The 13,172-nt window shown below is 36.0% G+C and overlaps 2 protein-coding genes across 12 annotated transcripts in view; one reads left to right on the top strand and one right to left on the bottom strand.

The window, feature by feature from the left end:
* Positions 1 to 13,172, top strand: part of iffo2b (intermediate filament family orphan 2b) — a 32,581-nt gene that overhangs the window by 5,823 nt on the left and 13,586 nt on the right. The window lies entirely within an intron of this gene.
* Positions 2,715 to 13,172, bottom strand: part of LOC112144888 (telomeric repeat binding factor 2, interacting protein) — a 37,286-nt gene continuing 26,828 nt past the window's right edge. For 3 of the 10 annotated variants that reach the window (XM_036212014.1, XM_036212016.1, XM_024269746.2), the window contains one exon: positions 10,797 to 12,563. In XM_036212014.1, coding sequence (XP_036067907.1) covers positions 12,257 to 12,563 — 307 coding nt within the window. In that variant the 3' untranslated portion in view covers positions 10,797 to 12,256. Of the gene's footprint in view, positions 2,923 to 10,796; positions 12,564 to 13,172 lie in introns of those variants that run through there. The other 7 variants (XM_024269742.2, XM_024269745.2, XM_024269744.2 and 4 more) reach the window with 7 other exon arrangements.

Here is a 13,172-nt window from a genome sequence, read left to right as displayed (position 1 = left end):
TTTAAATTACTATAAAACATGAAAACATTGCCCATGATATATTTAAAGGGTTGTTGCTAATGTTTAAATGTTTAAATTTGAAGACTTTCTTATTCATTTCCTATGGGGGATATTTTGCGCAATATTTCAAAAACTACAACATTTATTAATACCAAAAAGTAGTAGTGTTATGAACAAGCAAAACGTTTTGATACCAAGATTGCTGAAATAGTTGAAAGTGTGATTGAGTTTTTCTGTGCTGAAAAACTTATGGAAATGAGCAGGAGAATCACTACAGATACATTTAATCGATGTAGCTTCAATACTGCCGTTTTTTCAAATCTGTAGTAACATCAGTATATTTTTAGGGGTGTGTATATTGGCAAGAGTCTGGCAATACAATAAGTATTGCGATACGCAAATCACAATATGATGCATATCACAAGATCTTGTTATGTGTGCTGTGCTGCCAACTAGCGGTTTGGATTTTAGTGGAAAACAAGAGTCAGACGCAAAAGGACGCTTGCAAATGTTAAATTAAAGATCGCCTTGTCAGCATTTTAGATTGATACAAGTATCACCAAATGAAATATAGTGATATATCGATTTTGTCCCCCCTACACCCCTAGTATTTTCTAACACCTTCTAGATCAGGGAGGGCAAACATCTTGATTTATGGGTCACAAAGGGTTCTAACATTTGACAGAAGGACCGGGCCAGGACCAAGTGTAGTCTTAAATAGAAAACAGATCAAAAGAATTACAACAGTTTTGTAAATAGGTCAAACATAAGTTTTTTTTTTTTGCGTAAAATCTGAATTTTTAAGGGAATTCTACTTTTCTAAAACCAGCCTCCAGTGGTCATTTGAGGAACTACAGCATTTATTAAATTTGCAGATCTCAGTTGTATTTCTGAGATGTGAGATCTATTCTTTTATACTAAAACACTAAAGTGACCATTTTTAGGATGATGAAACTTGGTGGAGAAAATCATTTTATTCATCTTTTTTTTAAACCCACTGAATTCCTTCAGGGTACACGGCTGCTGGAGCCTATCCAACTCACTATTGGGTGACAGGGGGAGGGGGGTACACCTTGGAAAGGTCGCCAGTTTGTCAGAGGGCGACACTCACACAATCACACACACATTGAGCAGTGTTTTAATGAAACGTTCTTTTAAAGACGTGGTGCCTCTCCGTCTGGACTGTGCGATCTCTCATAATGGATAACGTTCAGGTTCTTCTTCCAGCGCAGAAACCTTCAATCCATTGTCAGTCATCTCTGTGAGATGTATCGATAAACTAGTTAGTGAGTCTCAATAAATAACCAGCACCTGATGTTAAAAAGGCTATAAAAGCTGTAAAAATCGAATGGCAGATTAGATAGTTTATAGCACGTGTCGAAGTCAAGGCCCGGGGGCCGGATCCGGCCCTCCAGATCATTTTATTTTATTGTTATTAATGGTCTGATGTTATCTTGCGCTTATTTTTAACTTGTATAATTTTTCGTAAAACTTCGTAATAACTTTTTTGGCTATTTTGGAGTTTAGCTAATATTTCAGCTACATGCTAGCTGTTTTGGCTAATTTAGGCTTTTTTCAGTTTTTCAGGCTGTTTTGAAGTTTAGCTTTTTTCAGCTACATGCTAGCTGTTTTGGCTAACCTACGTTATTTTGTTGTTTTTTTTTAGCCTAATTCGGCATTTAACTAATATTTTAGCTGGCTATTAGCTTCAGTGTTTCAGCTTCGGTGTTTCAGCTTTCAGCTTCGGTGTTTTCAGCTATCAACTTCAGTGTTTTTAGCTATCTATTTCAGCATCTTCAGCGGCCTAATTCAGTTTACAGCATTCACACTAGCAGGTAATGCTATAAATCTAGTTCATAAATATGCTCAAAAGTTATGGTTTTAAAGCTTTAAAATTTTAGTTTAAGAGTATTAAATAAATGTTTAATCTGTTGGACCCGCAACCTAATTTGTGTTTTGGATTTTGGCTCCTTGTGCGATTGAGTTTGACACCCCTGGTTTGTCCTGGAGGCTGAAAACAGACAACTGTTCTGAGGTTTAGGTAAATTAAATTTGGCATTTGTATTTATTTTGCATGCTATGTGGAAAGCTGCGGCATACAGACAAGCTGATCGGGAGGAAAAATTGTCATTTGCACATGCAAAATGACGTATTTAAAGTTCAACCAAATTCAACCAAAGAATACAATATAAAGAGCGACACAGTTTAAAGCATTTGCATGGCTTTTGCTAAAGTATGCAGCAGGATGCAGCTGTTGAGATAAGAGAAAGACACTGGAGAGACTCATTTAAAGTGTCTTTAAAATGTACTTTTTTATTGCTATAAAGGACACATCAAGAGACAAGCTGTGCTGAAGCTGTAATCCTTGCTGATTACTGTGGCCGCTCCTAATTGGACGTCTGCTCCGTAACTAAGTAAGGGCCAAACACTCTTCCTGCTAGGTCAGTGTGGGAGCAAAAGTGGACATACAGTGAACCAGACCAGCATGCATCCAGGCCTCCTGGGCCTGTTTTTTCAGCATGAATTATTCAAATGCTGCTGAGTTTAGAGTGTGTGGATCAATGCAACCAGACTTTGGTGAAGGCATTTTTTTTCTGGGGCTTTGATCTTGGTTCCTGTGCTGCAGAGGGATGAGAGGAAGAAATGTACCTCGAAGCTAAAAGCAGAAGTCAGGCTTACCTACCACTAATTTTGAAGCTTAGAACTGCACTGTGTTTTGTTGGTCAGATTTCTTTATGAATAGCAACACGCCTCATTGAGCTGTCATTGAGTTGGTGCCGACCGGCCCCGTTTATAATCCCGGCTCTGTTAACGAGAAGGATTTTCTCTAAGCCGTCACCTAGCACCAAGGTCTCCACATCCAGCCAGCTCTGCACCTCGTCCTGGCACGCAGCCGCTGCACTGTGCTGGGAAGACTTCCTGCTGCCGAGATACAGAGAAATGCAAAGAAATAAAGCTCAGTCAGTACAGGGAGACAGCGATCTCGTCGCTGCTTTCCCATTTACGGCATCCGCAGCATGTCAGGTCAGAATGTGTCCGTACAGCTTTATTACTGCATAAGTCTTTATTTTTTGCATGTGTCATCTTCTCTATGAATCTGGATTGGCCTCAGTGGAACCATTAAAAATGCAAAGCTGTTGACAACCGACTCCTTTCAGTCACAGCCTTTAAATATCTGAGCGGGACGCACATGTTATGAGTGACGTCTTTATAATGGGGAAAAGTTAAATCTAATGTAAAATGGGATCTGAGATGATTATACATTCAAAAATATGAAAAAAAGCCTCAAAGGGGTCACACCATGATTTACTTAAGGCTTTCACAGTAAACGATATCCATATGTATGATCATTTATTATCTTTGGAACACTGTAAAATAAATAATTTATGAAATACGAGTTATTTTTTCTGTACTCTTTTCATGTGTGAAGTGGTGGTCACAGACAAAAAGTTTCTGGCTGATCTGTCTCGCTCTCCCGAAGAAAAAAAAACTCATTTTGACGAGTAAGCTTTTCTTTTGAACAAACTCCTAATCTCTCGCAGCCTAAAAAAACATTTTCTCCATTTAAAAGGCCATTGTTTTCTCTGCATGCAATGAGAACCACTTTTTCTCAAAGTCGATTCTTTACTGATGATCACCGCTAACTCAGCGGAGAAAGTGTGTGTTTATGTTAGCATGTGAGGGGCGGTTCTCAGTCTGTGACATCAGCATGTGAGAACCTGTTCGTTTTTGTGGGTATGGGAGGGGCTGCTGTGGAGAGCGCAGTTTTTGGAGGATTACTCAGAAAAGCGTGAACGGATCAAAATATTGCTTTGGGGTTCTTTATTGTAAGGACAGTATAATACAGTTAAAAGCTCAAAAAGTTTTTTTTTTCATGGTATGGCCTCTTTAATTAAAAATGTTCATTTTCTAAACCTTATAATTTGTTGCAAATATTATGCACTTCTGCAGGGCTTGAGATCAAAGATTTTTCACCACTTATTTGCCTGCAGCATCACACATTAGCATCTGAAAGTATTAATAACTAGGTTATTCTTATGCAGATACATTTGAAGTAAAGGGTGGAAGGTAGCTACTCTACTCCGACACTAGAATGAAACCTCAACAAGAAAAATGGTGCAGAAATACACCTGTGTTAAATGAGAAAAAGAGAGCACAGATCCCATTTGTCGTTTGTTTTTTCCCTTTTAATAAAAGCTCCGCTAAGTTTTCTTCATTCAGAAACTTTCTAAAACATTAGGATCAACTAACACTAATTATTCCTTATGTTTTATAAACTGTCTCGCCTTTCTTGTTCAGACTTTTTGAAAAGCTTTTGGCCTCCTTAAACAGGCCGGTCCATGCTGACTCAGCATTCAGCCTCAATAACCTCCGTATTTCAAAAGCTTGTTATTACAGAGGCGCTGTTCAAAATGAACACATGCCATCACACACACACACACACACCTTAGGCTGTATATAATGTTGTGCATGTGACAGAGGGGAAGGTGGCGTGCAGGAATCTCGACAGCAGTGTTAAATCTGTCTGTGCGTTTGCACACGTGACCTTAAAATATACGACAAACCAGATGATTCAGATGTTTTTGGTCATGCAAATGTAGGCTTTAATGTGTAAAGTGTTAGACAGATGTGCTATTTTTATTGGGTGACAATATTTTTGAGGTATTTTGCAGCCTTGCCTCCAAGCAAACATAAATTTGGACACTTTGATGTGCATCAGAAATCATGTTTGAGAGTTTCTCCACAAGTAGAGCCCGCCCTGCAGAACAACGGACCAGGCGGACTGGAAATGACTTTTCTAATAGACAGTTGTTTTTAAAAATTACTAACAGCACTTTCACAATAAGGGAAGGTTTATCCTGTCACATTCTTGGGGCAAATCCCAAACTGAACTGCTCCAGGGTAAAATGCCACACCACAGATAGTAAAGATAAAGCTAAATAACAATGATAAACTGCAAAAAATGAATCTTGACAAAGTAAAAAGACCCCTTTATTTTTTTCATTTTTTTTTAAATGTCTTATTTTCTGTCTTGCAATAAACATGTACATATTTTTTTATTTAATCTTAGATTAAGAAAACATGTCGTAGTGATTCGAATTTTTTTCTAATTTTCTTATCTTATTGACAGACTTTTTTTGCTTTTTTTAAAGAACATTTTTCACATTTTTGAATCATTTCCAGACGGCCTGTTTTTGCAGAATCTAACATCTCATATGGCGTTTGCTTACTTATACAATACTGTATTGTGTCTCTATAAAAAACAACAAATGCAGATTTCTTGCAAGCTAAATAAAATATTTGTGGATCATTTTCATTCAATTTCTTACTTTTACTAACTTAATAATCAAGCTGAGACAGAAAGAAAATTATTTATGCAAACGGCAAGTCTAAGTTTATTTTCTATTACGTTGACATACTCATTTTTGTTGGTCAATATGGTTGCAACAAAAATGCTGTTTTGAATTTAATGTCTGCATTTATTTGGTCATTTTTTTGCTATGAAATAAATGTATTTCTTTTTTCTGTTTCTGTTTAAATAAATCTAACTAGAGAAGTTGTATTACCAACAATAATGCTATTGTGAATGTTTTTTGCTGAGAATAGTCACTGAAGATGCTGAAGCTTTTTGCTGGAAATTGTAACACAATTTACTTTAATTGCTGGAGGGATATCCCAAAAATGCAAAATTTTACATTTGCTAAAAGATTGGAAATTTTGTTAAAGAACCATGAGAGAGCATTGAAGTTGACCTACATTCCTAAAAAAAATTGTAGTTAAATTGCTTTAAAATCCCAAATATAGGCCAATTTTGCAAACATATTTAATGTGTTGCTTAAATATGAACCAAATTACCTCAAAAAACCTTAGTTGATGCAAATTAGCCAAAAAGGCTATCTCGTAGCTTAAATAATAGCTAAATTCCAAAATTTCCCAGTAAACTAAACTAGTCAAAAATATTAGCCTATTGCTAAAATAGAAGCTAAACTCTAAATCAGCATAAAAAACCTCAGTAGAAGCCAAATTAGCCTAAAAAGGCTAGCACATTGATTAATTACTAGCTAAATTCCAAAACTGCCCAAATTCCTCGGTAAACTAAATTAGTCAAAAACATTAGCTTGTTGCTAAAGTAGAAGCTAAACTTTAAATTAGCTTAAAAACCCCTAGTAAATAACAAATTAGCCAAAAAAGTTAGCATGTTGCTAAAATATTAGGTAGGCTAAACTCCAATTTTTTTGAAAATTACAATAAAAGATTAAAACATTGCCCATGAACATATTTAAATTTACTTAATTGAATTTGTACGTGCCGAAAAACATATTTAAAGGAGCATGAGGATCACTATAGTGTGAATGCTTACTCAGCATGATGTCGATAAATGTTCCAGAAGCTGACACCACTTCCTGACGTATTGTCAAAAGTGTTTGCTGACATTGTTGGTTGAAAAAAACCCGGAAAAACTACACAAAAGCACTTTAGTCCGGCATGCATCACACATCTGTCTATAGCTGTTGGTTTTATTGATGAAGTGAGGTCTTTGGTTTAGGCTCCTCTTCCTGAGGGTGTTCCCTCTTTTGAATTTGTTTTACTGATTTCCTATGTTGAACAAATGCAGCAGGATGTGAGATTAGGGGGAAAAAAAGACCTGCCTGCATAACTCTACCCTGATCTGGGCTTATTTATATATTTTATAATAGCAGTAATACACAGTAAATCTGATCCCAATAATGAATCCAAGCAAATATGACCTCACAGTAACATTATTGCATAAGTTAGGGAGTTACCTTAAACATTCTCAAGATCATACTAAACCTTAAAAGTGTTTCAGTTTAAATACCTTTGAAGTTTAAAGGCTCCTGTATATATTGGTATTGTGATATAAAATATTATGATATACAATTTTTTCCCATATCGCCCAGTACTATGTCCTCCATTATGAGAAAAATGCTACAAGAACTTGTTAAAAAAACACTATTTTCATTAGCTTAAGCTGAATCTGATCCATCTCTCTCAGACACGTGCTGCTGGAACATCAACACACAGGTGTGTGTACTAAAAGACACAAAAGATAATTGTCTTGTGAAGACGTTTCAAAGATCCTTTATGAACTACGTAACTTCACTGACACACCCCGAGAATCTGTGCCAGAAGGGAACGTCTTCATTCCTTTGTTGTTGTTGTTTTAATGTTTTCTACAGAACTCCACCCAAACACGGCCTGGGCTTGCTCACTGTGGTCGCTGTGCTTGTTCTTGTGCACTTGCATGGAACCAGACAAATCCCGGCCATTTGTCAAAGGAACATCCTCATCAAAGGCAGACATTAAAGGATTCTGAAGGCACATAGCTGGTCAAACCCCCACCTTTTTTTTAAAGTCTCTACTGTGAAACTAAGCCGAGTAGACTTTCTCCAGCCATGCATGAGAACTAAAACATCAGAACATTAGAGTGATTAAAAGGATTTATCAGCACTTTAGGAAATATTAATCTCTATTCCACTGTTACTTCTTCTTAGCTTAAATTTCTAATCAAAATGACTTATTGTGTGATTGTTTAGCAAGCATTTACACAATAGTGATCCTGTTTCTCTTTATTATTATTAGTCCTTATTCTTCCGTACATTTTTGATGCATAAAAACTCAATCACACTTTCTGCAATTTCTGCAATACTGGTGTCAAAACATTTACGCGATTTTTCCGCCCCACTGAAAATGAAAAAAAATGTTTCAATTTGTGCAATTAAAAACATTCAGCATGTTCAGGATATTCATGCTTTTACTAACGTAATTTTTGAAATTTTACGCAATTATTGAAATTTTATGCAATTATTGAAATTTTACACAAATTTTGCTATTTTTTTCCAAGTGATTCTTCAAATACTTGGGCACTTTCTGCAAATTATGCGAGCTTGATATCAAAGCATTCAGTATGTTAGGGACATTATATTGCTAGTGACATTTTTGGGGCTATTCTTGAGTTATGCTAATATTTTAGCACCATGCTAACATTGTTGACTAATATAGTATCTACTGAGGTTTTTGTGCTATTCTTGAGTTTAGCTAATATTTTAGTACCATGCTAACATTTGTGGCTAATTTGGCATCTATTGAGTTTTTTTGTGCTATTCTTGAGTTTAGCTAATATTTTAGCACCATTCTAACGTTTTTGGCTAATTTAGCATCTACTGAGTTTTTTTGTGCTATTCTTGAGTTTAGCTAATAGTTTAGCACCATGCTAACAAATGTTTTTGGCTAATTTGGCATCTAATGAGGTTTTTGTGCTATTCTTGAGTTTAGCTAATATTTTAACACCGTGCTAACAAACATTTTTGGCTAATTTAGCATCTACTGAGCTTTTGTTGTGCTATTCTTCAGTTTGGCTAATATTTTAGCACTATGCTAACTTTTTTGGCTAATTTAGCATCTACTGAGTTTTTTTGGGCTATTCTTGAGTTTAGCTAATATTTTATCACCATGCTAACAAACGTTTTTGGCTAATTTGGCATCTAATGAGGTTTTTGTTGTGCTATTCTTGAGTTTGGCTAATATTTTAGCACCATGCTAACGTTTTTGGCTAATTTAGCATCTACTGAGTTTTTTGTGCTTTTCTTGAGTTTGGCTAATATTTCAGCACCATGCTAACATTGTTGGCTAATTTAGTATATACTGGGGGTTTTTAGGCTAATTCTGAGTTAGGCTAACAATATAGTAACAAGTTAGCTTTTTTGGCTAAGGTGGCATCTACTGAGATTTTTTTTGGAATAATTTAGAATCAAGCTAATATTTTAGCAATGTTTAAATTTTTTTATATGAGATTCTTCAAATTCTTGATGCACTTTTTGCAAATTATGCAAGTTTTGCATCAAAACGTTCAACACGTTCATCACTTAATTCATAAATGAAAATAAAGGCCGTTAGCATATTCAGTGACCACATTTAGCAAAAAGTATTCACAGTAGCATTATCACAGGTAATGTAACTTTTATAGTCTATGTATTACCGTAAGCAATAAGAAAAAACACAAATGTGACCTAAATTTCTTGCAAATACGATGAAAAATGCTCTGCAATTTAAAATATTTTTTTACTTTACTAGAATATTTAGCAATTTCCCCCCTTAACCCTTTAACACCTGAGGCATCGCCGGTGATGCTTAAACACAACATCTTTAGCATACTGTAACTTTTCAACTGTTAACAGGATCAACATAATTCCAGCAGATTTACGCCACATTTCTCTTTCAGAATCTGCTGGAATTACGTTAATCGTGTTAATGGTTGAAAAGTTACAGTAGATCAAAGAACATAAACACTGGAGCTCTGGTGTTAAAGGGTTAAATATGTTTTGATAACCATGAAAACTATTATTCAGGCTGATGTTTTTCCAGAGGTGACACTTTGTTCTAGTCTGTGCACTTGAGTTAATTACTGCTATTTGGAAAAGTTACCGAAGCAATTATCTCCCTCTCTTTCCCAGGTCAGAGTGTTTTACTGGAAACTGCTGGTAATTAGCTTGAAAAAGTACTTTCGTGTTTGTCGTTTACCTGCAGGGATTATATCCAGTTTTCCTTAAGGCAGAAAAAAAAAAACAGGATTGGAAATGGCTTAGGCATAGAGACGGTAAGATAATTGTTTTATGCGGTGAAAACAAGTCACGCATGCATGTTAATTATCATTAAAATCAGATCTTGATGGCAGATTAAACATGTCACAACTAAAACTTTTTACACTTTAGGGTTTTGTTTGCCAAACTCTCAGACCTTTGTTCCAACAAAAATCAGGAACACTCTGTCTTGTTTTCTGCTGTATCTCTCTGTTTCACCTGGAGTGTTGAAATTGGTCTTGCGGTGGATCATGAAAATCTTCTGTCACAAACAAAGATTATGCAAACTTAAAAACATATTTGTTTGCTACATTTCTGGATTAAGAATTTTACGGCACACATATCTGGTTGATTTGTGAAATAATACTTCTTGCATGTGGATTTGACCACAAACGCTCAAGACTCATTATACCCAGTACATGTTTTGTTCCCACTATTACTATATTTAAAATACATATTTAGGACCCCATGACTGTAATGCATGCATAAGGACTTTAAATTCCACACATCTTTTAAAGAACTTTTTGCCATTAGAACCACAGCATTCAAACAAAAACATTGTATTAAAACCTATTTAAAGGCAAGTTTATTGCAATATAATTTTGAATGAAATTTTAAAGAGAAATTACAGGAAAACTGAAACAAAATGAGGTTGTCAATAGAAAAACACAACAGCAAATTCATAAAACATAGAAGCAACAATTAAGAAAAGAAAGCAGAAAAAGCAAACAAAAAATAAATAGGTAAACAGATGTGACAGGAAAACAAAAATAATCAACAATTTATGTGCTGTGGTGGCAGTTTTGATTGTCTAAAATCCATGATTTTGTGTGTTGTCTGTTTTGATTGACATTTAGGGAAGTTTATAAACTTTTTAAACAATTGGCATCATATATTTTTAATGTAAAGGCTAAGAAATTTCATTTATTTAAACTACTATTATTATTACTTTTGTACCAAGTCTCCACAGTGTGTGCAGACTCGGATATGTAGTAATTAGTGTACACAGTACTAACATAGAGCTTTTCTACCTTGTTTTAAAGCACTTTACACTCACATTCACACCGTTGCCTTACATGGCGGTGACCTGTAACCACCAGGAGCATCAGTGTTTTTTCACTTTGACACATGATCAGGGAAGGCGGAAACAAAACCTGGAGCCTCATTGAAATCTTTTATACATTTCTTTTAAATTTGTTTTTTGTTTTATTGCTTTTTTTCTTCTGCTCTGTGTTGTTTTGCTTCTAGCAGACCAATGACTTGAGGCTGAACGTTTGGCTGTCGTCTTCTCCTCAGTGCAGACAGACAGTAGGTCAGGAGCTGCCGGACAGTCTGATCCCTTTCACACGTCTTCCACATTAGCGAGCCTCGTCTCCCCGTGGAATCAGACGGCCTATAGATTACAGAGCAACCTGACATTCGATCAATGACCTGCTTTAGTTCTGGTCAGATAAAGCGTGCCTTGCTCAGTATCTGTGCCACATGTATGTTTTCCCAGCATGCCCCTCCTCAAAAGCAAAGATTACTGAAACGTCCTATGAATTATCTTTGTTTTTTTAAACCAGGGCTGAGTAAGAATGCTGTCATGAAAAAGACATTTCAGACACACCTATAGAGTCCACTGGGAGGAATTGTAGTTTTGTTTTTTTGTCTCTGTATTTTCAGAAGTGATTTATCATAGCTGTCATAGGCCAGTCTGCATGCAAGCAAGCATTTGTCATGCATGTCGCCAGACGTATCGACCTCCAGCGTTTTCTACTCCATCTCATTCTGCTCTCTGACTGATTCATTATTTTATTAAGTAAAATTGCTTTTTTAGTTTAGAAAAAAAAGAAAATATACAAGAAAAACTTGTTTGAGTATTTAAAAGTTGTATAATTTACCACAAAATGTAAGAAATTTACAAAAAAATGCAAAGAAAGCTTATTTATTGGGGCTATGAAAGTCAACACATTAACAAACGCGATTAATTAAACAAAATTGAAAGGAAAAATATTTATTAACGCCCTCAGCTGTGCGATCAGTTTAAAATAGACTTGATATTTTATTAAATTAAAGAGATAATACAGCATTTATTTGAAGTTTTTGGACAAAAGTAATCTTTTATTTTAATAAATATGGCGGAACAGCTGCAGCACAGCCCATTGTGGTGGGCGGAGCCAAACGGAGCTGTCTGCAAGTAGAAATCTAACAATGAGGAGACCAATCATATTTTATTTTGGGATGGGGACCGACATGAATTTTTCTACAGTAACGAGCACTGGCGTTGTCTAAAATTTGCGGAAACTCTGCAGAAGTCCTGCATGCCGCTGTTTCTTGAGGCGAGCAGTTCTAGGTGGAAACACACGTCCCCACCTGTGCGCAGATTCCAGGGGAGCCGACCTGAAATCCAGCAGGATCAAACTTCCACCAAAAAATTTATTTTATTAATTCTTCACAAGCAAAAAAAGGAAAAAAATATGAGAAAAAAGAAAAATGTGGAATTGCGATTAATTGCGATTAATTTTTTCCAGGTTTGCGATTAATTAGTTACAACATTTTTAATCGATTCCCAGCCCTAATATTTATACATCTATAATTGTGAAAGTGTTTTAGCTTCACAAAAAATCAAGTTAAATCAAATTCCTAGAAATCAAAAAATACACTCACCGGCCACTTTATTGGGTACATGTTGTTGGTTGGACTCCTTTTTTTTCCCTTAGAGCCGCCTTAATCCTTGGTGGCACAGATTCAACAAGGTTCTGGAGACATTCCTCAGAGACTTTGGTCCATATTGACGTGATTGTATCACAGTTGCTGCAGATTTGTCGGCTGAACATCCATGATGCCGATCTCCCGTTCCACCACACCCCAAAGATTGAGTTCTGGTGACTGTGGAGGTCTTTAGAGTCCAGTGAGCTCATTATCGTGTTGAAGAAACCAGTCTGAGATGATTCCAGCTTTATGACGTGGAGTCTTATCCTGCTGGAAGAGGCATCAGAAGATAATAAACAGTGGTCATTATGGGATGGACATGGTCAACAACAATACTCAGGTAGGCTGTGGTGTTGTAACCATGGTCAATTGGTACTAAGAGGTCTAAGTGTACCAAGAAAACATCCTCCACACCATTATACCACCACCATGTCATAACATTTCAACAATCAGATGTATCTATTTGTAAAAAAAAAAATGGTTTTGGCGAACTAAGAATTTAAAGAAACAAACAAACTGGGAGGGAATTCCAAAATTCACATTAAAATGTAGATCTCCCAAGATCTACTTTGCAGAAGTCGTGAGAAATAAAATCACAACACAGAATCTGTTTTGAAGCCTTAAAACAAACAGCGACAGGTACAGCAGAGGTCTAACTCATCGGATCAGCATTTGAGCTTTTAATTTCATGTCTGGCTATAAAGAGCTTCAGCGGACTAACACTTTCCAGCACATCGTCAAGTTTGACAAGGGTGTTGTCTGGCTCAAAGCGTCTCTAGTGATGAGCCACAGAGGCTTTACGGTTTTTACAAGCAACCACACCTCAAGGTTTTCCATTTGTTCCTGACGGGATTTACCGCCAACTGATTTAAAGATGTA

Source organism: Oryzias melastigma, linkage group LG5 (assembly GCF_002922805.2).
Source record: "Oryzias melastigma strain HK-1 linkage group LG5, ASM292280v2, whole genome shotgun sequence".
NCBI classification, from domain to species: domain Eukaryota; kingdom Metazoa; phylum Chordata; class Actinopteri; order Beloniformes; family Adrianichthyidae; genus Oryzias; species Oryzias melastigma.
Note: the sequence above shows the minus strand (reverse complement) of the source record. Positions and strands in the feature narration are given on the sequence as shown.